We start from the raw sequence: 27,752 nt of genomic DNA on the forward strand, positions 1-27,752 counted from the left end.
ATTAATGTTTTTACGGTATATATATTTCCATCTTTTTTCTTTTAACCCATTTATATCTTCATATTTAAAGCATATTTACTCTAGGCAGTACATACTTGGATTAAAAAAATACATTCTGAAAATCTTTCCCTTCTAATTGGAGTGTTTATCATATTAAAATTTTATTTACTTACTAGTATGGCTGGGTTTAAGTCTATCATCTTGTTTTAGTTTCTATTTGTCATTCTTCTTTTTTTTCCTCAATTTTTAAACATTTATTTATTTATTTTGAGACAGAGAGAGAGAGAGAGAGAGAGAGGGAGAGAGAGAATAAGCAGGGGAGGGGCAGAGAGAGAGGGAGAGAGAGAATCCCAAGCAGCCTGACCCAGGGCTTGATCTCACAAACCATGAGATCATGACCTGAGCTGAAATCAAGTCAGATACTCAACCAACTGAGCCACCCAAATGCCCCTTCCTCATCTCAGTTTTTACTTACCTTCGTCAGTGGCCCCTCTGGGACTGTTTCATATGTTCCATCTTTATGGCCTGTGTTGGTACCGTGCATATCACAGACTAGTTACTGAACCACTGGTCATCTAAGCCTCAGTGCTGGAAGGAAGGAATTTTTGCCCTTTATGGTTCTATCAAAATGTAGCTCTATCTAAGCTCCATTCTGTGACAATGGTCACCTTTTGAAGTCCTCTTCACCAGTAGGGCTCTATTTTTTATTTATTTATTTTTTTGCAGGAGGTAGGATTTATTGGGGCATTGCCGAGTTTCCCATGAGTGCAGAGCCTGCCATTCGTCCAGGGGCCCACAATTAGGTATGTATTTGATCCCACAGCAATCTGGGATGAGGCACTTTTCAGCCACCATTCGTTCAAATTTGTCCACTTTAAACTTAGTAAGACCCCACTTCTTGGAAATATGGGTCTTCTGGCAGCCAGGGAGCTTGAACTTGGCCCTGAGTAGAGTCTCAATCACATGCTCCTTGTTCTGCAGCTTGGTACAGGTGGACATGATGACTTGGCCAATGGTGGACCCTGGCCACTGGTGCCCCAGAGCTTTCCAAAGGCACCAACGCATACCTGTCTGGAGTCCATCAGCCCCAACATGGGACATCTTGTTGATACAGAGGACGTGGAAGGGGTGGAGCCGCACTTGGATGTGAAAACCATCTTTGCCATAGCTTTTCACCGTGTACTCATTGGCACATATATGGGCAGATTCCAGGGCTGCAGAGGAGAGCCGCTCATAGTCACCTGACACCATGTGGACACATAGTGGGAACTCATCCACTTTTGCCTTATTCTGCCCCAGGTCAAAGATGTGGATCTTGGCACCAGGGACATCTCTGCAGAAGGGAGAGTTTGGATATGGCCTGTTCTTACAATACAATAACGCTGGGCAGGGCAGTGGCCCATGGCGACACTAGGATGTTCAGTGTCATGCTTAAGAAAAAGAGTAGGACCCCTGTTTTAAGCAATGGTTTTGGCTCTGAAACCCTACCGTATGGGAGTACCTTCAGTTCAAGTACCTAAATTCCATTGCCTGCTTTCATATGTGGAGCCCAGGAGGCTGTGTCTTTAGTCCTACTCACTGCTTTATATAGGTTTGTTACTTTTTCGGTGCATAGAGGTATTGATTTTGTATTTGAGAATGGCTACATCTTTATAGTGTTTCTTTTTAAATTTTATCAACTCTTTTTGGGGTATCAGTGGGGGTAGGTTGAGTATGTGTATAAGTTTGTGTGGGTGTTTATGTGTGAGTGTGTATGTAGGTCACAGAGAAGATTTACCATACAGTCTTGAATGAAAATCTTGTTACTTTGTAAGATAGGGATAATAATATCTCATTTATAACCTTAATGCAAACCTTAAATGATATAAGTCACATAGAATGCTTGACAATATGCCCATCAGATAAAAAGACTCAGTAAATAATATGGAGCATTCTACTACGAAATAGAGCCACTCAGTTATTACAAAATGATAGAGAAGTACATGAGGAGATAGAAATTGCAACAGGCCCTGAGGACTGCATTTGGAATATATGTTTTTCCGACAATCTCTGAGAGTATAGAAAGTGTGGGATGGGGGTTCTTGCTTTGCCCTATAGATACTGTTTACATAAATATTAATCTCTGGGACAGCCATTCAGTGAGAGGCTGTGGTAGGGGACATTCTTCTCTATGGTCTTTTGCGTTTCTACATGTCTTGCACAGTGAATTGCTAGATGCCCTTATTTTCTGAACTATCTTTTCAAAGATATTTGTATAGTGAACTGCTATACAAATTGCTATCTAATATCAACTCATTTTAGATAGAGAATTTATGGATTCTCCTTGATTAATTTTTCAAGTACTTTACTTGAAAAGGGAACTCTAATGCTCTAGGCTTTCACAGGTCCCACTGGATGATAGAGATAAAACAATATCCTTAGGGACTGCTGGGTGGAAGGAGCCCAGAATTATTCTCAAAGACATGTGCTGCTGTCATTTGGCCCCTGTGGCACAGTTCTTGCCAATATCACCCATTTGAACATTATGGTTTCTTTTGAGCATGACCTTCAGTGGAAGTAAATCTGCACAGCCTATCAAAATATATTGTTTGCCCAAAGTGGGCATACTGGTTCCCTAAGATTTCTCTGATAGTTCCCTTTATTGCCCTAAAGTCCTGTACATGGGAGATAGTCTTAAGATGCAAAGTTCCAGTGGGCATCGGGGTTCTCTCATCAACATCTCTCTGTACCATGCTCCCTTACCTGTGGGATCTGTGTGGTTTGGTTGGGATTGGGCCAAGCCATTTCTCATTTCCTAACCTCAATCTTCTCTTAAATACACAATAGAAGTTTCTGAGTTAGAGGGGAGTCATAATGAGATTTCAAAACAATGTATACATTAAAAAATTATACATTTTGGGCAATGTCAACTTGATTCTACTTCAGCCACAGGTTATCAGATCTCTTTAATTTGATATCTCTAGAGACTCAGATTTTGAACCAAGAATGTCTTTCTCTCTTTTTAAATACATTTTACTGTGATAAAGTCTCTCCGTGGCCTCTTCTGTGCAACTGTCTCTTATTTGAAAAGTTTGCTTGGTACTGATATGATTTTTCTACCTTTGGTTCAGCAATAATTTCATAGGAACATTAGTTTTCCATTCTCTATTCTCACCCTCTTTGACACCCCTCCCTCTAACATTGACTTCTTGCCAATGATAGGTGCCGTGAAGAGCCCCTGGCAGACAGGTGATATATTATTTCTTTTTTGTTCTCACCTTACTCACAACAGCCATTGAATTTGTTTTAGCTGAAACTGGAGCTGGCTCTGCAAGCAATTAAGTTGTCTTAACCAAACAAATGCAGTGACTGGAATTTCCACATGGCACAGTGTTTCACATTTATTGCATCTGGGGTTTGAGAAAAATCACACTTTAAAGCGATCTGAAATGAGTTTTTACAGAACTGGCAGGAATTCAATATTGTATAGAAAATCAAGTAGGGTAAACTACTGAGAAATCAAAAATAAATAAGTGTAAGAGAAAATTATATGGTGGAATAGGGAAAGAGAAATAAAAACAAGGGCAAATAAGGCCTTTTAGGAGTGATAAAAAAGGAGAAAATACTAAGATAACAAGTGTATTTTCTAAACACAGATTCTCTTTAGGACAGCAATTTGGACACTGAGGACAGACAGAGTTTTGCATTCCAATTATGAAAAAGTATTTTATTTTAATTTCTCCAGGGTACTTCTTGTTCTCTCACCATAATATCTTAGCAACATAAGTTTAGGAGGAATTTGCTCTTGATTTATTGTTTTACAGTTGTGATGAAGCCCCTCAAAGACATAATGTGCTGGTGTTGTTTACTTGAAAGGGTGTCTCTCAAGGCTGATAGGTCACACTCAGGAAACTGATGATCAGAGAACGTGGCACACAACTTAGAAGATAAATCAACATAACCACTCTACCTGTTCTGACCCTGATCCTAAATGATAACCGGTTTACTTAAGAGACAACTTGGTAGTCATTTTTGTCAATTTTCTGAATGATGACACACACATAAATTGCACCTGCTCTTATTTATTGATACTGGCAGAAGAATAAATATCAGTTTGTACCCCCCCCCCAAAAGTCCAAACAAGTCTCCCTTGTATCCCCCTGAAGTTTCCCCAGATCTTATTACATAATGATTATAAATTCATATTTCAAGTTTGATGACCTTGAAGGAATTCTTGGTAAGATTAGCAAGGGGGAGGAGGGCTACCCAACAAATAGACACTATGAGGAGATTTATAGGCACTTAGGGAAGAGGATTCTTGGCACTTTTCAGACAAATTGTTATATAGAATGAAGAAACAGCAAAACTGCAGGTAGTAAATAATGTGTTCAAAATTTAACATCCCAAAAAGGAGAGAGGAAACATTGCGAATGGGTTATCCAAGAGGAGTAAGTTTGGAGGAACGTTAAATTGTGCTAGAATATAAAGGGATTGGGGAATGTTGGGCTGCAATCTCCATCCTTATTCACTATGGATATTTTATGGCCATGGAACTAATTTTATTTTCTTAAAGAGATGTTTCCTCTCTCCTGAAAACATTTATTTCAGCGAATTAGAATTTAAATCATTACCAAAAATAACAATATAATCGGAACTTTATCAGGGTCTGACTGATGATGTAGGAATCCTAAACTGACCCTAAGTGAGAGTTAATCCCTGAGAGCTTGTGATAGCTAGGAAAGTTACAGCAAATCAGTGTTGGACAGGGCTGCAGAATAATTTTGCAGGTCCAGGAAAAGGAGTTAGAGCCAAACTATTCAGGCTGGAGTGAAAGTTCTTCTGTTTATTTACTGCATTATACTCATTTTAGAAAAGAACATTAACATACCTGAGTCTCAGTAGCTTCATGCATAAGTATGACCTCTCCTACCTCTCAAGATTACTGATAAAATCAGCTTTTCATCCCCACCAGGACTACAGATCATTGATCTTCATACTTTTTTAAATCATCCCTCATTTCCCTGCTATCCATTCTTCCTTCCTTATTCAGAACAGAATCTGTGGCCTGTCATTCTAATGACTCCCTTTTTTATGTTCTCAGCAGCTTTGCTCCTCTTGGCTTCTTCCAATTTGTTTGGGAAAACCACCTTAGTTAAGTCTAACCCAACATACTTTGCACCTGCATTTGTGAAAACTAAATGTAGGTGTAGAAACATAAAATCATGAGGAGTGATTTCACTTTAAATTCATGACCACTTGGGCTCTGCACTGACAGCAAGAAGTCTGCTTAGGATTCTCTCCCTCTCTCTCTGCCCCTCCCCACAGCCATCTCAACCACTCCCCTAACCCCACCCTCCCTCATGCACATGCCCACTCTCTCTCTCTTTCAAAATAAATAAGCATTTTAAATCCATGACCACTAATTTTGAGTAGTCCTTTAGTGCTTCTATGATGATCATATTGAGAGCAAATATTTATTATGATAATCATATTGGATTTTGATTTTATTTCCCGTTTTTATTTCTGGTTAGATTTTAGTATGATTATGTTAACATCATAAAATGTTAACTTCAACAAGTAATGTTCTTTCATTTTCTTTAAAAAAAAAGTTGTTTTTTTTTTTTAACATTTATTCATTTTTGAGAGACAGAGAGAGACAGAGCATGAGCAGGGAAGGGGCAGAGAGAGAGGGAGACACAGAATCTGAAGCAGCCTCCAGGCTCTGAGCTGTCAGCACAGAGCCTGACACAGGGCTTGAACTCATGAACCATTGAGTTCATGACCTGAGCCGAAGTTGGACGCTTACCTGACTGAGCCATCCAGGTGCCCCTCTCTGCATTTGAACTCTTAAAAGTTACTTCTTTTTAAAATTCATTTCTAACTTAATTGCATGTTTATCAGAGAACATGGACTGTTTGATATTAATTCTTTGATATATGTTCAGATGAGTTTAATAGTTGAACATGTGGTCATTTCCGAAATGTTCCCATGTGCTTGAAAGAAAATAATCTTTCTGTTGGGAACAGAGTTCTACCCATGATTGTGAAGACAGTTTATTAATCGTGTTGCTCATTTTTTTGGCCAGCTTATTTTATTGGTTACTGAGAAAAACATGTAAAAATATCCCACTTTGAAAGTGAATTTGTCAATATTTTTATGTTCTTCTGTTAATAGTGGTTTATAAATCTTGAAGCTATGTTATTAAATGCATTATCTTGTTAATTGCACTTGTGGTTATGTCATGTCCTCTTTGTCCTCGAGTGCCTTTGTGTATAATGTATTTACTCTGATATTAACATAGACTTCCTCTTTGGCGAAGATAGAGGAGACACTGCTAGTTATTATTCAGTATTATTTCAGCCACTTATTATTACTAACCAAATCTTGATTCTGTTCAATAGCAGTAGGTCCAGATAAAACACCCCGTGTCTCAGTCTCTCTTGTGGTTACCATATGCTATATTAGATGAAATCTTATGCTGTGTATTTTTTGCACATCAGCACAGTTGACTATCAGCAATTTTATGTGATTGAGCCTAATATTTTTGGCCCAGAAGATCTGTACATGCAAGTCAGTGGGTGGAATTTTTGTGGAGGCTATTTTAAAAGAATTCTATTTTGTTGGCCTGTGTTTTCAACCTTCTGTCCTTTGCCTTTTTTCCTCACTTCTTCTACTGTGGTTTGTGACCCAATGACAGACAGTATAGTGACCACATTATAGCTAAAAGCTTGGAAATGCATCTTAAAGAGGGCAGGGTGGAAGGATAGAAAAAGTTCTTGATAACTCCCTTAAAGAACTGCACTAACTCTGGACTACACACCCCAGGACATGTCATTACAGGAGAAAAAGAAGCCTCTGTTAGTTAGTCCAGCTCCTCCTATCTCACCCCAATCACTGCTTTTGCTGATCATGACATGACCCCAGCTCTGTCAATAGCTCCAAACACAGTGAGCTGGTTTCCTCCCTTACCTTCTAGTCCTCTGTTCTTCAGGTCGAGTGATGTGGAGATTCATTCTTGAATTCAAATGAACTTGCGATACTATTAGAAAAATACATGCAAGAGAAAAATAAGAACGTTGCTCTTTTTTCGTTTCTCTATCCAGACCCAGGAGGCTTTTACGTGTAGCAGCTAGTATGGAAGAATGACCCCAAAGGCAAGCCTGTGTCCCAAGCCATTGACTATGTAAGTCAGGGGATACAAGAAAAAAAAATTTTTTTTTTTCATTTACTGTCAGCAACACTTCACTGCTGCCTTTGGGAAAAGAGTTTTGTATTGGAACCTGATGTAGCAACCCTAATCTGGAGTATGACAGATGTGTTTGGGGATTAATGAGCTGTAGTATGCATGCAGCTGGCTCTGGTCCTGAATTTTAGGGCTAATGGCATAGGAATGGCTACTCTTCATTAAGTTCCCAGTATATGCCAGATAGTGTGCTAAGCAATTGCCAGGTATTAACTCATTGAGTTCTTATAACAGTAGGTAGATTTTATTACTAACAGCCTCATTTCTCAGAGGAAGCAACTGGGACAGTGAGAAGCTGAGTAATTTGCCCAATGTCACCTGGTTAGGGTGGGGCTGAGCTGGGATGGAACCCTGGTGGCTGGACTGCAGAGCCTGTGCAATCAATCAGTCAAGACCTCTTGGTGGCTTCTCCTGATCCTTGGATAAAGTTGTCTCCCAGGAATTTTGAACGACAGAAAGGAAGAAGCTGGGGTGAAAGAGTTAGGGGAGACGCAAAGAGAAAAGCAAACAAACACAAGCCATTGGAGGGAAAAAACCATTACTGAAGAAGCTGCCAGGAAATTCACCCCAATGCTCTGATTTTATCCTCGTTTGAACTGTACCCAGGAACCAAATTATCCATTTTTGCTTCTTGGACATCTTTTGGTTGTAGGCAGGGATGCGTGGAAGCTTCCTTTCTCACTGCCACCCTTTCACAAAAAAATCTGAGACTTTTCTCTGACAGTTGGTCCCACTTTGACTTCCGTGGGGCAGCTTGCTCTAGTGGAGAGTGTGGTTCCCTGTCAGACAAGCTTGGGTTTCCCTCTTCAGCTACTTACTAACCTATGTGATGTCTGTGATCTGCCTATGTCACTTAATCACCCTGAACCTTCATCTCCTTACTCATCAAATGGGAATGTTAACTGTTAACACATGGCTTTGTTCATTCAGTCAACAGATATGTATTAATTGCCTGCTTTGGCCGGTCACTGGTAGGTAACGTTTTGTCCCAGGTAGATCGTACATTATATTTGATCTTCTACTCCATGAACATATAATTCAGTGGAGAAGATAGACAACACCACTCCTGTGGTAAGTGCTAAGGCTGTTATGTATATGGGCTGTTGGGGGGAGGACAGGAACACGGCACATGTAAGAAGTACTTCGCAAACATCAGTGCTTGTTCATTTCTTCCATCCCCTCCCTTATTCTAAGGAGGCCGCTGCTGCTAACCCTTCCGTATGTACCTATGGTTTTATCTCAGAAGCCCTCCTCCAGCCTGGGATGTCTTTTTACTTTTAATATGTCACGGGCTCTGAGGTTATGCTGTTCAACCACCAAGCCAAACAAGGTGATTTGTGTCACATGTGCTATGCACCTTGGGCCCCTAGTCTTCCTATCGGTCTTCATATAATATTTAACCATTAACCTTACAGTTCCTCCGGGAAAAAAATTGAGAGTTCAAGAGAAAACGGAAATAAGAAAACTGTAAAATTTGGGGGAAATGAAATAAAAATAAGGTTTGGGCTTTTTGCCATATTATTTGCATATTATACTTACAGAATTACTTACGATGGTTTTCGTTGACTGCCTCCCAATAACCCCATTCCAATTTTAAATGTGAAAAATGTGAGAATTTGAGATTAGTTTCTCCCAGAGTTGATATTAGAGTCTGGCACTTCTGGATTCTTGCCTCGTGTTTTGTTGCCAACTCAGACTCCCTAGGAATATAGGCAAACACATATTGCCTCATCTATTTGTTTTTCATCGGTAAGTAAGTAGGCTAAAATTCAGGAGGTTTCCCAAAGAGATCAGGAAGAAGATTTTATTAAAAAATATACACTTTTCCCTGTCTTTCTCTAGGTGTGCCTTGATTCTGCAAAACCAAGGTTAGGAGAGGTTCAGTAGATCTATTTTTAAAATTTATGAACGGGGAGAACTAAATTCTCTTAGCTCAGAAAATAAAAGGTGAATATTATTTGAAAAATTAAGTGTGTAGGTTTAAGTAGGAAGGATGAAGGAAACGGTGAGGGTCGCATTAAATTTGTAAATAACTTTTCCCAGGCTGTTTAGCAGGGTCACTGGAAAATATCTTCCTTCTAAACTGACAAGGGCTACTTCACATCAGTTTTTATTAGCAAGTATCTTTAAAAATATTTTAAAAAATCTTTAAAAATTTTTTCATAGCTTTTTTTCCTTGTAAGCCAGTAGCAACTCAAAATACACAAACCCACAGAGTGGTGAGATTGGGGGTTAGTGGTCGGGTTGTAAGGAGGAGGGGTCTGCGATGAGTCTTCAAACTCTGTGAAAACCACAGCCTTTTGTGACTTGGAAGCATTTAACAGTAATTAGAATAATTTAATCTTGAATTTTCAGTGCAGATAGTCTATCTAGAAGATGACATAGCAATGGCACAAGCTATTTCCACAGTTCAGCTTGTGAAATCCCCTTAAGCAAATACCCTGTTAATGGTCTGTAGGCCAGTGATTGCATATTCAAAGAATTTCATTCTGCAATATAGCCTTTATTAGGATCTAATTACCATGAAAGCAGAAAGGCAGAGGTATTTGGAATCTTTATATTAAATCATAATTAAAACCCATGTGAGGTTACCCACAAATATTTAGGATTTTATTTAATTGAACCCAAGATGAAAAACAAATCTAATGAATGGCAAAGTTCATTATACAACTTCCAATTAATATAATAGTCTAGTGTTTGCTCAGAAGACAAGGAAGATTTAAACATATGCATATATATGTGTGTGATATATATATCTGCATTATTTTGTTTTCTTGTATAAGATATGCGTGTATCACTACAGGCATGTGTGTGTATGTGTGACACATTATGTTATTTTCATAGCCAGATTCATTTTTAAAAATTAATAGAATTGTTTTTTTATTCAGCGAAGATTCTATCCTGATTCTTTGAACTGGGCTTATGGAATCTCATATTCTGCTCTCCTGTGAGTTCCATTTTATCCTTTAGAGTCCAAAAGGGGAATAAAATATAAAAGCTTTAAGTTTCCTTGCTTGACTTAGAAAATTGCACAAAGTCCCAGTAATCAAATTCATAAAATATGACCTGTTTTACGAGCAAAGATGTCAACAAAACTTAAGAGTAACCTTTGAATTTCTGTGGAAAATTATTAAGCCTCCTTTGATGCCTTGTTCTATGTCAGCTACACATGCTAAATAAAGAAGTTAAAGAAAAGTCACAAATATTAGCCCAGAGAATGCACAAAATAAAGCAAAGTGGCTGAATACTCTGAGGCTGAACATGTGACAGCACTGGGTACAAGGAGGAGTTAAAAACTAGAGATGTCCATTAAGGACCCTGGTATTTTCTCCACCGCACCCCCATCCCATCCTCCCCAAGAGATTGCAGGCTCTCTCAGTTTCAGAATATGTTTTAAACTTTTTATGGGGGTGTGATATGACCCCTTTTTTTCTCACTAGACTGTGGATATCATAGGATATCATAATTTCTAATAGTGAATTTGAGTACATAGGTTGAATACAAAACTGGGGGTAGAGACTCAACAAACTCAAGCCGAATAAACTTGCAATGTGAATATATAGAGCCTTGAAGAAAAATTCAAAGTAACACACAACTGCTGGGGACTAATATTTATGCCATGCTAATAATGCACAATTCAAAGGTTGCTCTCAGCTCTTAATATCTTGTATGTTAGCTCAGAGTTTCCAATGCTTATGTAATGGAAAGATATCCCTTAAACAAAAGGTAAATTTTTGAGTACCACCAGTGTTGACTTAAATAGTATTTATTTTGCTTTTACTTAATTGTGGATAAGCACAAATTAGCTATGAACTTCTTATACCTGTGGCTCATATTTGACTTTGAAAACCAAAACTATAAAAAATTAAATAAAGTACAACTATTACATAATAAAATTCAAAAAATATTAATTTAATTTGGTGGATAAAGTTGATTTTCTGAATGTAAATGGCAAACTGGGGAAGGCTCTTCTGAATTCCACATGTAAATATTCTCTTCTTTTAGCACTTTAGTAAAACCATATCCTTTTAGAGCTATCGATGTCATTTATTCTTCATTTTCCACGAATATATATTTTATACATTAATTTGTTTCAATTATTTTTTCTATTACATTGCAGTATTTATAGTAACACTACATAATGCCAAAAATATATAAGGATAGATGCCAAAAATGTGTGGTTGTACTTGGTTATTATAGTATTATTTAAGTGATACAGAATAGCACTGTCCAATAGAAACTTCTGCAACACTGGAAATGTTGTATATCTGCACTAATAAGGTAGTCGTCAGTCACACATGGCTCATGAGCATCTGAAATATGACTAGAGTGCCTAAGGAAATGAACTTTAACTTCATTTAACTGAAATGAATTTACACTTAAATTTAAATAATTATGACTGGTGGGTATCATATTGGTCAGTGAATACCTAACATATATTTATGTTACTTTTTTAGTTATTATCAAAATGGAAAATAAGATGTTATAAAATAAAGAACTTTCAGGTGCCTTAGAATACACTGACTCTAGTTTAAGGGTGAACTACTGTGGGTGATTATTTAATCAGTCTTAGACATGAATATGCCCAGCTGTGTACATTTTTTCAACTTGATGAGCACAAGTTAGAATCTTTGGAAAGTTTGATTTCCAAATTTTTGATTATCCAAAAGGATAAATCTGGTATATAAAAGGAATTGCCAAAGCAATAATAAGTTGGAGTTCTTGAGGAAAATAATTCTAAGCAGAGAAACTTGGAAAAGTAGCTACATCTCTAAATAGCTCACGCAGAACTATGTAGTGACAAACCGGTGTGGTCTACACTAGAAGAGCAAAAGGGTTAAAAAGTAAAATGGTGGCATTTGAAAATGATTTAGACCTTTTAAAAAAATTTTATTGAGCTATAATTGACATAAAAGATTGTATAAGTTTAAGGTATACAAAGTGATGATTTGATACACACACACACACACACACACACATGTATAGTGAATGATTACACAATAATGCTAATTAACACATCCTAATTATCACCATCTCAGATAATTACCATTTCTTTTTTGTAGTAAGAACATTTACCAACTTTCAAGCGTATAATTAATTGTTAACTACATGTACTGTGCTGTACATTAGAGCATTTTTGGAGTCAATTTCTTTTTTGTAGCGGGGGCATCCTTTTCAGGCTTCTTCTACCCTCATTTTGGCCACAAGGAATCCAGCTTCTGGCAGGAAGTCCGTGGCCAGCTCCCAAGTCCGGCCAGTGTGGCCAGTCTATATTGGGAGGAATGAGAATTCAGATGGAGACTTAACAAGGCTTATACCCACCCAAGTGTGTTGCAGGTAACAAATCGCTTCTCACTTTCTTGAGAGCTTAATGTGTATAAGATATAATGTACAGTAGTGGATGTATAGGAGTGCATAAATAATATCTTCTCAAAAAGATTTATAATTTAGTATGGTGATAAAATGTAAGCAATCTTTTCTAGTTAAAATTCAAGAAATCATATGCCTAGATCCAAAAATATGATAAGATGACTGGAATCCAGAAAGGGGAAAAATTTGGGTGGTCTGGGAATGCTTAGGTAAGCTTGATATACTGATGTCTCAGAAGACATATCCTAAATACTATTTGATCCAATATATCAGGGTCCATGCCCTTTTAAATTATTTTTGAGATGACTGACACAGGATTATGCATTTATGAGTAGCCAACAAATAGTGGTAAGATGCAAAGGAATAGAATTAAAAGAAATAGGTGAAAGAGCAGGGGCCGGAAGGCTGTGATAAAATATAAACACAAAAGGAAGAGAGTTAGGAGTGTCTATAAATGTATGCACCATAAGCATGCTTTCAGGTGGTGGAAGAATATATTGTTCTTTTCTGTTAATATTAAGGTAGGAATATGTGTACAGAAATCAAACATATCCTGAGAGAACAAAAGGTAATAATCAGAGACAAAAGTAAAAAGAAAAAAAAAAAAAGTGCTCGCATTGTAAATTAATGGGATGCAATTCAATAGTCTGGATGCCCACACTGAGAAAAGAATGATATTTCCTACTGAAATATGATTTTTGATATTATTCTTAGACCCACAGTGTTTGCTACTTAAGGTCTACAAAATATTTTCAAGGTAGCAGCATCAAGAAAGTTGCCAAATCTGTGATCCATTCTGACCATCAGTATGTAGTCTGTCTCTAACAATGGCTCCAAACAATGGCCTGTGGGGCAGTAAGCTGCTTGTTCTCTACAGTGTGCTCTTTAGCAAGGTCTGGACTTCTCTGAATCCTTTTACAGATCTGACATCCCTGGATGTACCCAAATACTTATTGGACAGGTCCTGTTTGGATCATAAAATCTCTTGGGAGTAAGGAAAATTGTATGAGAGAGGGCCTTGATAACAAAACCTCTGCATGTTTTTACTATTGAGAATAATGAAGGGGAGGAGATCTAGCCTCTTCCATGCTGAATAGTTTTATAACTTGAACCCTTTAAAAATTTTTTTTTAATGTTTATTTATTTTTGACAGAGAGAGAGAGAGAGAGAGAGAGAGCGAGCATGAGTGGGGGAGGGGCAGAGAGAGAGGGAGACACAGAATCCGAAGCAGGCTCCAGGCTCTGAGCTGTCAGCACAAAGCCCAACGTGGGACTCGATCTCACAGACTGCAAGATCGTGACCTGAGCCGAAGTTGGATGCTCAACCGACTGAGCCACCCAGGCACCCCTGAACCTTCTTCTTTTTTTTTTTTTTTTTTTAAGTTTCTTTATTTATTTTGAGAGAGAGATAGCACAAGCATAGGAGGGGCAGAGGGAGAGGAAGAGAGATCATCCCAAGCAGGCTCTGCTCTGCCAGCACAGAGCCTGATGTGAACCTCGATCTCAGGAACTGTGAAATCATGACCTGAGCTGAAGCCAAGAGTCAGATACCCAACCAACTGGGCCCTCTAGAGAATACAACAGAAGAGAGACTCAAAACATTGGCAGCAAAGCTAAAACATGAACAAGGTAATGCATGCATTCACTGCAAACCATCCGAGCAGGCCCTAGGCCTATTTCTCTGCTTTTAATATAATCAACTAAAATACGGATCTGATGTCTGAAAAGAAATCAAGAAAAGGAAAGTCTGGGTACGAAGAGACTCCAAGTGAAGCCTAGTTCTGAGAAAATTCCAGCTAGGCTTAGGAGAAACTCTGGAGCCAGAATTTTGTCCTGCTTCATGCACTAATGTTCTGTTCTAGCTCCCCCTGTGCCCAGTCATCTGCTGGAAGCAGCCTGATATGCATATGGCAGTGGATTAAAGATGGAGCAGCTGGAGCCTGTCAGTCAACTTCGCTCTTTGCAACGGGTCCTCTTGAAGGAGTTGTGAGCAGGGTATTCCCTGGACAACACAGACACATGGCACTTGGCTTGACACAAAATCTTCTGTTAAAGTCTCTGTTCTGAACTAGGAAATGAAATTTTCTCCATTTGGGATTTGAGAAGCTTGATCTTTACCATGACTTTGTAAACTTCCTTCCACTCCAAACCTGTTCTAATTGCTTTTAACTCACAGCATATCCTTCTGGACTTTATGCACAGGTACCAGAGACAGACACTTGAGGCAGATTTTAATATATATGAACACTTTTCTATACGATAAATTGCTCTAAAGTGCTATTAATGTCTCTCTGTAGGCAATATTATAGGGGATAGTAGTTGAAAGACTCAAGTGATGTCCTTCTAATATGATCTCGCCTGTGAGTACATACTGCAGCAAGAATCCCTAGAACCAGCAGGGTATAAAGCCAAAGGCAGCTGCCAAGATTTTGGCCACAGGGTGGGAAATTGAAGCTTGCCATGTTTGGAATATGAGGCTTGGTTGGGGATGAGATATTTATCCGTTACTGCTCCATAGTTTGTTTGTCGTCCTGAGAGACTGAGCATATGCGGCAACATATCATTGATTTTGGACAACCAGAGTGGTTAAAAGAAGCTATATGGAGAAAGCTGTTGGCAGATATGTGTCTTGAATAAATGCACAAGTTGGTAATTACACACCTGGAACCCAAAGAGCAAAAATGTGGACGGTGACTTGCTAGAGTGGGGGCTGATCACTACAGTGGTTTTGGATGAGTCTATGAATGGCTCCTACTTCCATGTCCTGAATTTACTGGCAAGTGGGATGTGGCTCACAAAGCATGGCACCACTCTAAATTATGTTACTAATCTCTTCCAACTCTGCATGGATTTTTGTCTGAATTATATTTTCTACCACTGTGGACGTTTTTTTGCGTGGCATTTAGTATTTGGCATAAGAGGATGAAACAAACGATCCTAATTCATTCTCAGAGGAATGGTCTTAGAAAGAATTTAGTAGAATAAAACAGTTTGGCAAAACCTTTCTTCTTCATTCCAAAGGCATTAATTCATTAAGTCAGTGTTATTGAGGACCTACTATGTGCCTGAATACATGGAAGATGTAGAGTCAAAGATAAATAAGATGTGCTTTAAAAAACACAACTTGGAGTAAATTTTTGAGATGGCTGTCAACTAGGGCGATAAGTAATGGTTTCTATTTCTTGCAGTGAATCCTGACCGACACAGAATCCAAGGGGATCATATCTCACTGCTGCCTAACGATCTTGAGTCCCTTCCTATTCTTCAGGAGAAAATGGCAAATCTCTTTGCCTAGAAATGTTAGTTAACATTTATTACTCAATAGCGATGTAACTACCAATGTCATAATGTAACTATTCCAAGTGTGTATAGATGATTCACTTTAACATCACAAAATCCTGATGTAGGTACTTTACAGATAAAGAAAACGAGGCATAGAGAGATTAAATATCTTCCCTAATATAAAACAGTTAGTAAATGGTGGAGTTAGGAAACAATCTAAGCAGTTTAGCTTCAGAGCTGTAATTGAACCCATTAATCTATGCTGCAAAACGGGCACAGCCTTGTCAAGGATTAGTATTAGAACCATCTCTATCCTGTTCCCCATTGTATATTCCTCTAGAGATACCAACTTTCTGTCATGTTGTTTCACACATTAGTGCTTTTGCACAAACTATTCCTTCCCTCAGCTTTAATTCTTCAATGATTTACTTAGCTCTTGTTTTATGCCACAGCAATTCAGGATACTGGGGATTGTCATACCTATTTAAATGACAAATGCAGTCTTTCCTTTTATGTAGGTTATGGACTACAGGGACTTGAAAGCAAACCAAGAGAAGCTACTGCATAGAATGACAGGTGGAAGTAAATAAATAGGAAATTACAGTTGTAGACTTATCATGAGAATTGAGAAGTGTCCAGGAAGCACACGTGGTGTATGTACAATTTGAATTTGAAGAATTAGGGAGGTTGAAGTTCCAAACAGATCTGAGTGCCTGGCATTTTCAACAGCTTCTCTACCTAGCTGATTCCCGGGCATCTATCAAGCTCAATTTCTTCTTTGAGAATCCAACCTTTTCCCATTTTGATTAAGATGATTTTTATTAACATGTCCTTAGCAATTTGAACAAAAAACACTTTATTATCTTGCACTGCTATTGTTAGTTATTGCCTGTTTTTTTTCTCCCACTAAACTGAAATCTCCTCAAGGGCAGAAATTATTACTTGTTTATTTTTGTATCCACTATATCAACTACAGTGCTGGCTTAGCATACACCCACTACAGATATTTGTTAATAAATGAGGAAATGGTTGATGAGGAAGCAAGAAATAAAAAGTCATCAATTCAAAGTGGGTCTTCTATATCTTGCTAATGATTTACATTTTTTTCTAGATAATCAGAGATCCTTAGAATTGGCAATAAAAATAATGCTGTGTTTCATTCCTATTATGTATGCTTTTGCATTCTTGAGTCAAACTGCCTTGCTAGGTTGGTTAAAAACATCACATTGATGAGGCTAAACTAATAAGTTTCTCTTTGTATGGATCAGTTTGCTTTCATATATACCTGTAACCTGAGGTTACCTCATGTACATTGGCCTCTTAACCTGCAGATATATGGCTTTGGTTATAAAGAGAACCTGATGAGAAAGCATGTTTGGACTATCTCAAGTCAATTTCCATTCATGGAACAATTGTCACACGCGTACCCCAGCAATAGTGAGCCAATAACTTCACCTTCACATGTTCAGGGCAGGTATTATTTCTCTATACTATCATATTACGTTTGAAAATAAAGTGATAGACAAGCCTTCAGGGTTAACGTAATGTGACAATGCACATCAGTATCATCATAGACTTAGGAAAGTTACTTGAATTAATATACTACAGTTCCTGAATGGCCAAAACAATTCTGTGACTTATGTATTTTGATAAAATGATTTTTGACTGTTCTCACTTACATAATTAGTTATATTTAATTACAAAAAGCTTCCTTATTGTTAAATTCTTACCTGAGTAATTTAACACTGGAGAATACTACTTATCTCCATAAACTCAGGCTAGTTTTCTTCTGAAAACAATTGATCTTGAAGTTATAGATTCAAATATTTAGATAAGTTGTTCTGTATCAGATTTGTAGTGAATACAGTTTTAAAATCATAAAATTTGGATACTGTCAATTTGGCAAGAATACAAAATTATGTAGGGTTAGTTAGTTGGGAAAAAAAAAAAAACCACATCATGACTATGATTTAAAGGATTTTTATGGATGCTTTGTGGAACAAAGTCAGTAAAATTAGTTCCAAAAGCTGAAGGCTTTCCATCTGGCTGCTGTTAAAATATCATAGGTGTAATTTTCAGAGGAACTTCTGGGTAACTAGATTCTCCCTAGAAATATTGTGCTTTAGATTTTTAAGAAGAGTGTATGCAATTCTCATTGTCAAATGCAGCCTAATCATTTATTGGACGTTCTTAGTTCATTGGGTTATAGTGATCCTGAAGCTATTTTTGGTGACACATATGAAGTTTATAAAGACAAATTTATCCCTGTGCTATATGTCTAATAAGCAGGTTGAAAAGATTCAATCAGAAATGTGACATACTGTGATAGACATAGACACAGAATTAATTTTCCCTCTCTGTGCGTAAAACACAGTTGACTCTCAGGATCTTGTTGAAGGGTACTTTAAATTGCCCAGTAAGTAGGTATTACTGATGGTCTCGAGTATTTGAGCATGCTTATCCAAAAATAAATATCACTCTGAATTTACAGGGATTTCAGTACTGATGGAGAATAAAAGAAGAAGGAAACAGTCAACTAGTTTTTAAAAAATCGTTATTTACTTATTTATTTTTGAGAAGGGGGTGGGCAGAGAGAGAGGGAGACAGAGAAGCCTAAGCAAGCTTCCTGCTGTCAGCACAGAGACTGGCATGGGGCTCAAACTCTCGAATTGTGAGATCATGATCTGAGCTGAGATCAAGAGTTGGACACCCAACCGAATGAGCCACCCAGGTGCCTCTAAAATAGCCAACTAGTTTTAACCAAGTATTCCTGTCCTTCTTCACTGTATTTGTGCTCCAAAGAATAACAGTATGGGGAGAGATTCTAGCCCTCTTGAAACTTATAATTTATTTGGGTAAAGACATTAATAACTAAGAGGCAATAAATGACTTACACATACTTATGTTCATCTGCCTTTGTTCCCCTATCTGCCAGATGCAACATACACATTTTCTTTAGTTAAGATACCAGAGAAAGAAAAGAAATCTCCCTGGTAATCAACCAGATGTAATCAATCTGGGAATAAAAGATTTTCAAGGCTGTAACAGTAGAAACTTTTACTTTTCCTCTTAAATGGTGTTATGATGAACTCCGAAGTAAAGAGGGAGAGAGAATAGTGAATCTCATTGAAGGGATAAGAGATAAAAAAGAGATAAAGTGTGTCTCAAGCTCCAGCATTCCAGCCTGAAGGGACACTGTTGTCATCCATTTCAGTGGACACTAAGGATCTGCCATGGAAATCTAGGGCTTAGAGAAACAACTTGGAGACACCTGTCGTAGATCATTGCTCAGATAATTTTTCTTACCAACATATGAGTAGATGCAGTACTAGAAGCTTAAAAGTATGTGGGGAAAGGGGTGTTATGTTTGTTGGTGGGTAGCGGTGCTGATGGTGACTGTGATTTGGGGAAGAATTCAGTGATGAAGGAGTCTGGTTGATAGAAAATTTCCAATGGCAAGTGGGAGAAAAACCCCTGAATTATGAGAGTCTAGTGAAATAAAGCCATACTGTATCTAATCTGAACTGTGTGTGTCACAAGTCCAAGCTTTCTCTACCCCCTCAGACATGGGTCCTATTAAGTAACAAACAAGAGAGATTTGTCCCCATGAGAGTTGTTTCGCTTTGTTTGTTTTGTTTTATTTTGTTTTAGCTGAAACCTACTAAGTTGTCTACCACATGGAGTAAAAATAAAATTGGAATGGCATCACATAAGCGAGTCCTTTGCAATTATTATTTTATGTTCCCTTTAAAAATTACCTTATTAATGTTTAATTACCAAAAATCCATTCAAATATCATAAAGCAGTGTGATCCTATGTATTTTTTCTGAATAATTTTAAGTTGTAGCTCTTAAATACTTCTACTTCTAAACATACATTCTTAGTTTTTTTCTAGTTAAATATTCTTGCAGCACTGTTTTTGGTATTGATGAATTGAGAAGATAGCTGGTTTCCATACATCAAGTGTTATCAGGGAATTTGACAAAATAGAGGGAAGAACCTCCGATTTCCACCATTTGATACTTTCACAGAACATAAAATTGTAATGATAAAATTAGTCATGTCACTTTAAAAAATAAATCTGTACTTTTTTTATAAGAGAAAAATTTAGCTTATGGACTTTGTTTCTATTTATAAAATATTAATGTGCCCTGACATTGAAAAATGAAATGAGATTAAGTGACTGTTGTGTCTGGGGTAACAGTACTCCAGACGTTAAAGCTGAGTTGGGAAGATGATGACCGGGAGATAAGCTCTCCTACAGCAGCAAGAGAGCTTTCTCATATTTCAGAGACATTTCTATCCCTAAAACCTTCCCTTAAAAATACAGTAAAGTCCGAACTAATGGGATACCTTAGATTTCCTGCAGTTAAACAAATCAGCTGAGTGCAGGACTCAATTTCCAGCTCTTTGCAGAAATCACCCCTTTGTAATTCAAGGGACATATGATCCTTTCCATGTACTTGGCAAGGTATATATACTATGCTTTTCTTCCTACTTTGTAACTCCTCACTTTCTCAAGTCCGCCACGGACCCTGGCATTCTAATGGCTCTAGAAGCCTAGGTTGTGAGTCTCCAGCTTTAGCTCTTGCTCTTTGGATAATTTCTTTTGGCCTTCTTGTTGCTGCCAAGGAAGCAGGAGAGGATAGCATGGCGAAGGCAATGATGTCCACTTCTCTTTCAGCAATATCTCTCCAGAGAGAGAAAGAAACAGCTTAGGGCTGACAGGTTTGCAGTGCCAGGGGGCAGGGGAAGCCCTATGATCGGAATGGGCTCCAGGATGAATCTCCACCACCATGAGTTCTGACAGAGTGCATTTTAGCTCGAATCTGTACCCTTCCTCTATCCTTTAGATATTAATAGTTAATATGATTCATGAATTAAAGAGAATATTTCTTGAAAATTTTTACTTATTAATGCATTCATTTGATACTTTTCAAATGATCAAATATACTTTGGCTAATTTATTCTACTTCTTTGAGACGCTGTCCTGTGCTATGTGAGATACAGTGACAGTCTGGCCCTTGGCCTCTAGATCAGGGATTTGGTTTTCTATCACCTAGTACCCTGCTCACAACATATTCAGATCCACTTTAGAACACATTAGCCCCCCTCTCGATAATTCCTTGTTGGCTGATTGACCTACCAAATAAACAACCTATAAAGAGACATGTTATAAGTTAGCGTTAAGTGGTAAAAGAAATGAAAGTTCAAATAATCAAAGAGACAGCAACCTGAAACTCTGGGACTCTGATGGATTTCTGTAGGGTTATTGCTTTCTGTCAGTTACAGCACCTTAGCCTCCTCAATCTATGAAACCACCTTGAATTGGTCCAGGATAAAATAACTGCCTCTTTGCTTATGTTGAAAATGGAATTTCTGGAGTCACCATGTTTACTTTTCATTGTCCTTTAATCCAAATTATGAATCCGTTGGGTATCTGTATAATATTTACATAAGATCATCCATTCGTGAGATCCATAGTTAACTTTAGTAGTTTATCAGCTTGCTGATTTTGTTTGATTACTCTAATAACAAAATTGGCACCAATGAAGCTAAAATAAAACAATAAAAAAAAAGCAAAAGTATGGAAAAACCATGACCAGCTTAAGATAACACTGATAATATACTGTTAGTAAAGTATTTTCCCAAATCGTAAATTTTTCCAATCATCTTTGCCAGTGTTTTGGCAGGAAATCTGCAGCCAGACTTTTTGGTTGAATACTAATGCCAGTCTTTTAGTAAATTTGACTAGAAATGCTTTAATTTAGAAGATTCAATTTTAGGAGCACCTGGGTGGCTCAGTTGGTTGAACGTCTGACTTCGGCTCAGATCATGATCTCACAGTTTGTGCGTTCGCATCAGGCTCTGCACTGACAGCTCAGAGCCCGGAGCCTGCTTCGGATTCAGCGTCTTCCCCTCTCTCTGTCCCTCCCCCACTTGTGTTTCTCTCTCTCCCTGGAAAATAAACAAACATTAAAAAAAATTGAATTTTAATATCTTATTTAGTAGACTACAAGTAAACAATTTTCTCCTATGTAAAAATGAAAGTCTATATATAATTGTTTATTAGTTGTCCAAAAGAACTGAATAATAAATTTTGGATACATTTGTAGTTCATCCAACAGGCTCCTTGTGTGTCAGATGGAGGCTGTCAGTCCTGCTTTGAGTATATCAATGTCTGTTTCCTTGCCTTTGACTGTGTTTATGTGTACAACTGTGTCTTAAACAACATGCAGGAAATACTAGGATTGTAAGCTTTTTAAATATCTGAGTTTTGACTAACTGTTCCCTGTTATTAAAAAGGAGACAATAAAATACAAAGAGAATGTATGATGCTAGAAGTAGGGAGGTGCCATCTAGTTAACAGAGAAGTGAATATTTCCCTGAGCAAGGTGACTTCGAACTTCTGTCATCTAATGAAATAAATATCACAACAGTTCACCCTTATTATATTTAAGTTTTTTTTTAATGTTTATTTATTTTTGAGAGACAGAGAGACAGAGTGCCAGCAGGGAAGGGCCAGAGAAAGAGAGGGAGACACAGAATTTGAAGCAGGCTCCAGGCACTGAGCTGTTAGCACAGAGCCCGACATGCATTTCAGATCCACGAACTGTGAGATCACGACCTGAGCTGAAGTCGGACACGTAACCGGCTGAGCCACCCAGCACCCTATATTTAAGTATTTTTAAGACTCTTTCATTTTCCTTCTCTGAGAGATATCCCACTGTATTTCATTTCTGCGATTGAGGCCATCATTTCCAGATTATTAGAGATGCTTTGACTCTTTTTCATATTTTTCCTTTTGTCATTTTGCACATACTATTGATGCACCATGGCAACACTTTTAAAAATATTACAGGATAATAGTTCCTTAATTCTGTGATTCTCTACAGACACAGGCATACTCCTGGAAGCACACAGCAGAGTGTGAAATATATTAAATGATGACTTTATAGGTCACTAATTCTCATCCCTTGAAAACCACCCTGGGCCTTGGGGACTGTTATAGTTACATTCTTCTCAGGAACAAAGGACTATGCCAAGTATTTCAAGAAATGGAGGTGTAATTCAGGAAACTGGTAATGCAGGTGTTGGAAAGTTGGAAGGATTAAAAGAATTAAGAGATTAGACACTGTAGGAAGCTGTTATTAACTGTAAATCTGGGAAATCAACCAAGAGAAGATGTATTACCACAATTGCAAGTGAGGAAGAGGGGCTAATTCCTCAAAAGCTCAAACTGCCTGAGGAGTTGCCATCATTTCCTGAGCATCCATCTCAGCAGCCAGCACAGTGCCTGAGAAACCATAGTTTCAGAGACTGGGTGGATGTGTGAGTGGGGCAGGCAACGGCTGCTGGGACATTTAAGGGACTGTGTCACTTTGCCAGTGTTGGAATCACTGAAGCCATACCACGTGACTTGCTCTGGGAGTGCTATCTTCCCAGATGGAGGGAATTTTCTAGAGCATGTTTCACGTGGCCCTTTCCACCATAACAGCTTCACCTCATTCCTTTTGGCCAGTTTCAAAATATGCTTCTTGAAATCATATATTCAGGAACTGGAGAAATGGGGCACAATGGTTTTGTGGAATTACTTTGCTCATCTTGAGACTGAGGCAAAATTCTTCTTATCACCTGACCCCAATAATCCTTCACTTTGCTGGTGGACCTCTGTAAGGTTTTAGGTACTGGTGAATTAATGTTAACTCAGAGCCATTATCTAATAATGCTTGGAAGAGTCTTTTCTTTTGTGGAGAGTCACTCCGAATAATAGCTTTATGTTCCTTTAGGGCAAGCTTGAAGTGATATTTATAGCATGTTCTTGGGATGCATTGTAGGATTCTACCTCAAGGGGATCCCATTATGTTGGGTAACTGAGCAAGAACTGTGAGTCTGTATTATAGCGCCTCCTAGAACTAGAGTTTAAGTTATCTAGATCAATACTTTAATAATACTTTAGGAAGATACTCACCAATTTTCTTTGATCAATTAGTCACTACCAAAAGTCAAGGGACAGGAGATCAAAACCTGATTGCTGCTATGATTCTGGTTCCTATTATGCTAATTTGCCTATCTTGCCACTGGAGTTAAGGCCGGACACTAAACTTTGTTCATGCTAAAGTTCCCCTATTCCCTTTACAATAAGGAATCTGGTTACAATGACAGTATCTCCTACCACCACTCCAGCTTTCAGAGAACAGCCATCACAGAGCTTTCTAACTGATGCAATGCTCCCTTTATTTCCTAATGCCTTAGTTAAGAGAGCATCCTATGGTCCCTCTATGGGGGACATAGTGACATATGATTTTTCGGGTTGTGCCACTAACACTACTCCAACATTGTGATCTTCCTAAACTTTTATTCTTTCTTTTATATTAATCTGGGAGTGGTGGTGACTCAAGCCCAGTGTCCCTGTAAGGTAGGATATATGCATAGGTGTATATAAATTAATGAACAGAAATATTTTAGAAGCACAGTATATATGTATAATTGCATTCTAGGCATTTTAAACCCAAGGAGGATGGGCTATAACATTGGAGCAGATCACTGAATGGATTCACTTGTTCCAGCACCACTTGTTGAAAAAAACTATTCTGTTGATACAAATTTTAAGTCTTTCAGAGTTTAGGAGTATAAGCTATATCATTTTGGTTGTATCTGATTACATTTATAGGATTAGAAGCACTAAAGGAAGGGTGATGGGTGGGCCCTTGAGGGATTTTATTTTTCAAGCTTATTACCTCTGGGGAAGACATAACAGTATCATCAAGCAATAGAAAATCGGTCTGTTCATTTAGGGGAAGAAGACCTGTTTTACTGGCAAGGATACTGTAAATATCATTTTACAATAACAGGGAAATTTCAGGATTCAAGTTTCTTAACTTTATTGGATTTGCCATTCAGCCATATTTGTCCTGTAGTGACAAGAAATAGGAGTGCTTTTCTTTTTTGTAATTTAAGATTTTTTTAATTACTGATGTTAAGCCAAAAGTCAACTGAGTAAATTTGAAGATCTAGCTGGGTTTATTAAACAATTTATGAGTCGGTCAGTGGCTCATCTAGCAAGTGGAGGGGAGCTCTGAGGAGTTGTACAAAATAGAAGGTTTTTATAGGAAGGAGGGTGGACTGAGAAAGTTATAGGCAAACGAACAGAATTGTTCCTGGCAAGGCTGCTTTCCCTGAGGGGTAAGAGCAGAGGGCCTTATCACCAAGATTACCTTTTCTTCCTCCGGGCCAGAAGGGGGCCCCAGTGGCAGATGTCTTGATGCTGATAAGAAAATTCCTGACTGATGTGGTTAAGCCTAAGTTTCTCCTTGGGGACTTTGAAACTGCAATTAGATAAGATATTAACCCCAGTTTGGGGACTTGGCCTATGTGATGCCATTTGGGCCTGTGGGCTTGCTTTCTTTCTTTCTTTCTTTCTTTCTTTCTGACACTGAACTCATCATTTATTTTTCATAAGCTCTCTAGAACACTCAGAAATAATCAGATAACCTCCCAGTTCTTGTGGTCATCATTTGTACTATAGTGGCAAAGTGCCATAGCCAGTTGGGCTCCCAAAATCTTGCTTTTAGTATATACTTCATTCTAAGCAAACACATGATACTTTAAGTAAGCATGATGTCATTGCATGTCACAAATTACCAGTTGACTTTGATAAGGATGCCTTTACTTCATTCAAGCTCAAAAAGTAAGCAATTGAATTCAAGAGTTACAGCTCGTTTTTAAGTACGTATCAATCAGAGGCTAGTGAGGGAAAAAAAAATTACACAGTCTGTTTCAGAAAAGGGGATTTAATGCATGGCATTTATCACACAGATATTGAAGAGCTAGAAGATAATAAGGGAGAAGATAAAATTAGTAAGTACAAAAAACAACTACTATCTCTAGGCCTACGGAAACAAAAAAGGGAAGAAGTAAGTAATGAGAGGACAGGCTGCAGCTGTACTAACTGAAACCATGGATGTGGGGGCCACAACTTCAGGAGCTGGGACGGTGAAGGAAGTGTCACCATCTGGCAGACTTGGATTTGAAGTGTTTCCCGTTTTTCTCTTTTCCAATATCCCTCCCGTGCTTCCCATTGGCAGAAGCCAGCTGGAAACCAGCTAGAAAGGGTGTCTGGGAAATGGAATTTGCACACTCCAACTTAGTATTTCAGAATGCAGTACAATCTAGTAGAATGGACACAGAGCTAAAAGCAAATAGGCAAATAATTAGCACAGACACTTTTCTTTCTGGACCTCAATTTCCTTATACAGCCAGCTATGATTCATCCTTTAAGACTCAACTTGCTTAAACATTTGTTTTCACTTGATCCCTTTCCCAGTTTCCCCTAGTTTGGAGTAAGCGCCCCTCTTTTTTTGCTCCCACTGAAACTGGTATTGATGACTCTTATATTACTTACTTCAGTGACCTCACTTGCAGAATTTTTCTTTCTTTTCCCATGATTTCATGCTCTGCTTGTCCAGAGGTCTTAGTTCTAAGGGGAGGGATATTTCTACCAGGAGACACATGGTTTCACTGAACTGGAAATTAAGACTGCCACCTGGCCACTTTGGTTTCCTCATGCCTTTGAATCAACAGCCAAAGAAGGGAGTTACTGTGCTGTCTGGGGTGAATAATGCTGACTACCAATGGAAGCTGGACTGCTACTCCACCTGGAATTAAGAAAAAGAATGTCTGGAATACAGGAGACCACTTAAGGGAATCTATGTATTTCCATGCCCTGTGATTACAGTCAGTGGAAAACTACAAACACCCAACTTGGGCAGCATAACTAATGGATCAGATGGTTCAGGAGTGAAGGTCTGGGTCACCTTATCAGGTAAAGAATTATGACCAAAAGGTAGTTATAAATACTAGCTACAGTCACATGACCAGGTACAGAAATGAGGACTGTAATTGTTATCAGACAAGAATCTACATTGTCAGTGCCCCTAGTTCTCAGGCCTTCAGACTTGGATGGGGTTGTACTAACAGCTTTCCTGGGTCTCTAGTTTGCTAGTGGCAAATTGTGGGATTTCAGCCTGCATAATAACATGAGCCAATTCAGTATGATAATTTTTTTTTCAAATAGATTTTTCAAATAGATTTTTATTCAAACATAGGTATATACACACATATTTAGGATATTCTTATCAACATAATATATACTTATATTTATCTTCTATTAATGGTGTTTCTCTGGAGAACCCTAACTAATACAGATTCTAAAAAGAATGTATAGTTTTGTAATATTTTAATAGTGGAAACTTGAATACTCACGTTGTGAGTATTGAGTAAAGAATTGTGCAGACCTCACAGTGTGGGGGATGGGGTTTCATCAGTTAGGTTGTACTTGTTTTGATCTGTATCAATTCTATTAGTTAGTCCTTGCTCATGTCTTCTTAATTTTGCTTTTGCATCTCTAGATTATTGTTATCTCTAGATAACAGCTGTTAAAACATTAATCTACTTTTCTCAGACACATGCACACTCTGTCTACCACCTGCTCACAGGTTGTCGAATTGTTTACATTTACCTATCCAATAGTTTTATCTCTCTAATTTATTTGAGGGCTCCTCAAGAACAAAGATTTTGTCTAATGATTTTTTCCTCTTCCTACAGAGCACCTAATGCAAGGCTGTGGGCATATTTAGTACCCTCTATTTGTTGGAGAAATCATTGATAACTACACCTGAAAGTTCTCGGTATACAATGAAAATGTACTTCTTTTGTCAGTCCATTTAAGTACTACAGAAGCAAAATTTAGAAGAATTGTATATGGCTGGATGCAAAGTGTCTGCAAGAACTCCCTTTTTCATCTTCAGGCAAATCAAAAATGGCTTTATGCCCATTTTTAAAGTACAGAGTACTTAATTTTTATATTTCCAAATTAA

At 38.0% G+C, this 27,752-nt stretch overlaps 1 protein-coding gene across 1 annotated transcript; it reads right to left on the bottom strand.

Moving 5' to 3' along the window:
* Positions 1-708: 708 nt before the first annotated feature.
* Positions 709-25,955, bottom strand: LOC109267057 (60S ribosomal protein L10-like). The gene is made up of 5 exons (XM_019449561.2): positions 25,771-25,955; positions 25,092-25,202; positions 24,615-24,702; positions 12,413-12,490; positions 709-1,410 (listed from the first exon to the last, which is right to left on the bottom strand). The coding sequence occupies exons 1-5, from the start codon at positions 25,953-25,955 to the stop codon at positions 709-711; spliced, it is 1,164 nt and encodes a 387-aa protein (XP_019305106.2).
* Positions 25,956-27,752: the final 1,797 nt, after the last annotated feature.

This window comes from Panthera pardus, unplaced genomic scaffold (genome assembly GCF_024362965.1).
Source record: "Panthera pardus isolate Hobbes unplaced genomic scaffold, ASM2436296v1 HiC_scaffold_12, whole genome shotgun sequence".
Lineage (NCBI taxonomy): Eukaryota > Metazoa > Chordata > Mammalia > Carnivora > Felidae > Panthera > Panthera pardus.

Excerpts from the sequence above, each read along its gene's own strand:
- LOC109267057 (XM_019449561.2), bottom strand. The coding sequence starts at position 25,955 with ATGGGAAGCACGGGAGGGATATTGGAAAAGAGAAAAACGGGAAACACT. Across the intron at positions 25,203-25,770 it reads TTCTTCCCTTTTTTGTTTCC|TTTCAAAGTCCCCAAGGAGA; the intron begins GTAGGCCTAGAG and ends ATCTAATTGCAG. Across the intron at positions 1,411-12,412 it reads TCCTTGTGGCCAAAATGAGG|TGTCGCCATGGGCCACTGCC; the intron begins GTAGAAGAAGCC and ends TGAACATCCTAG.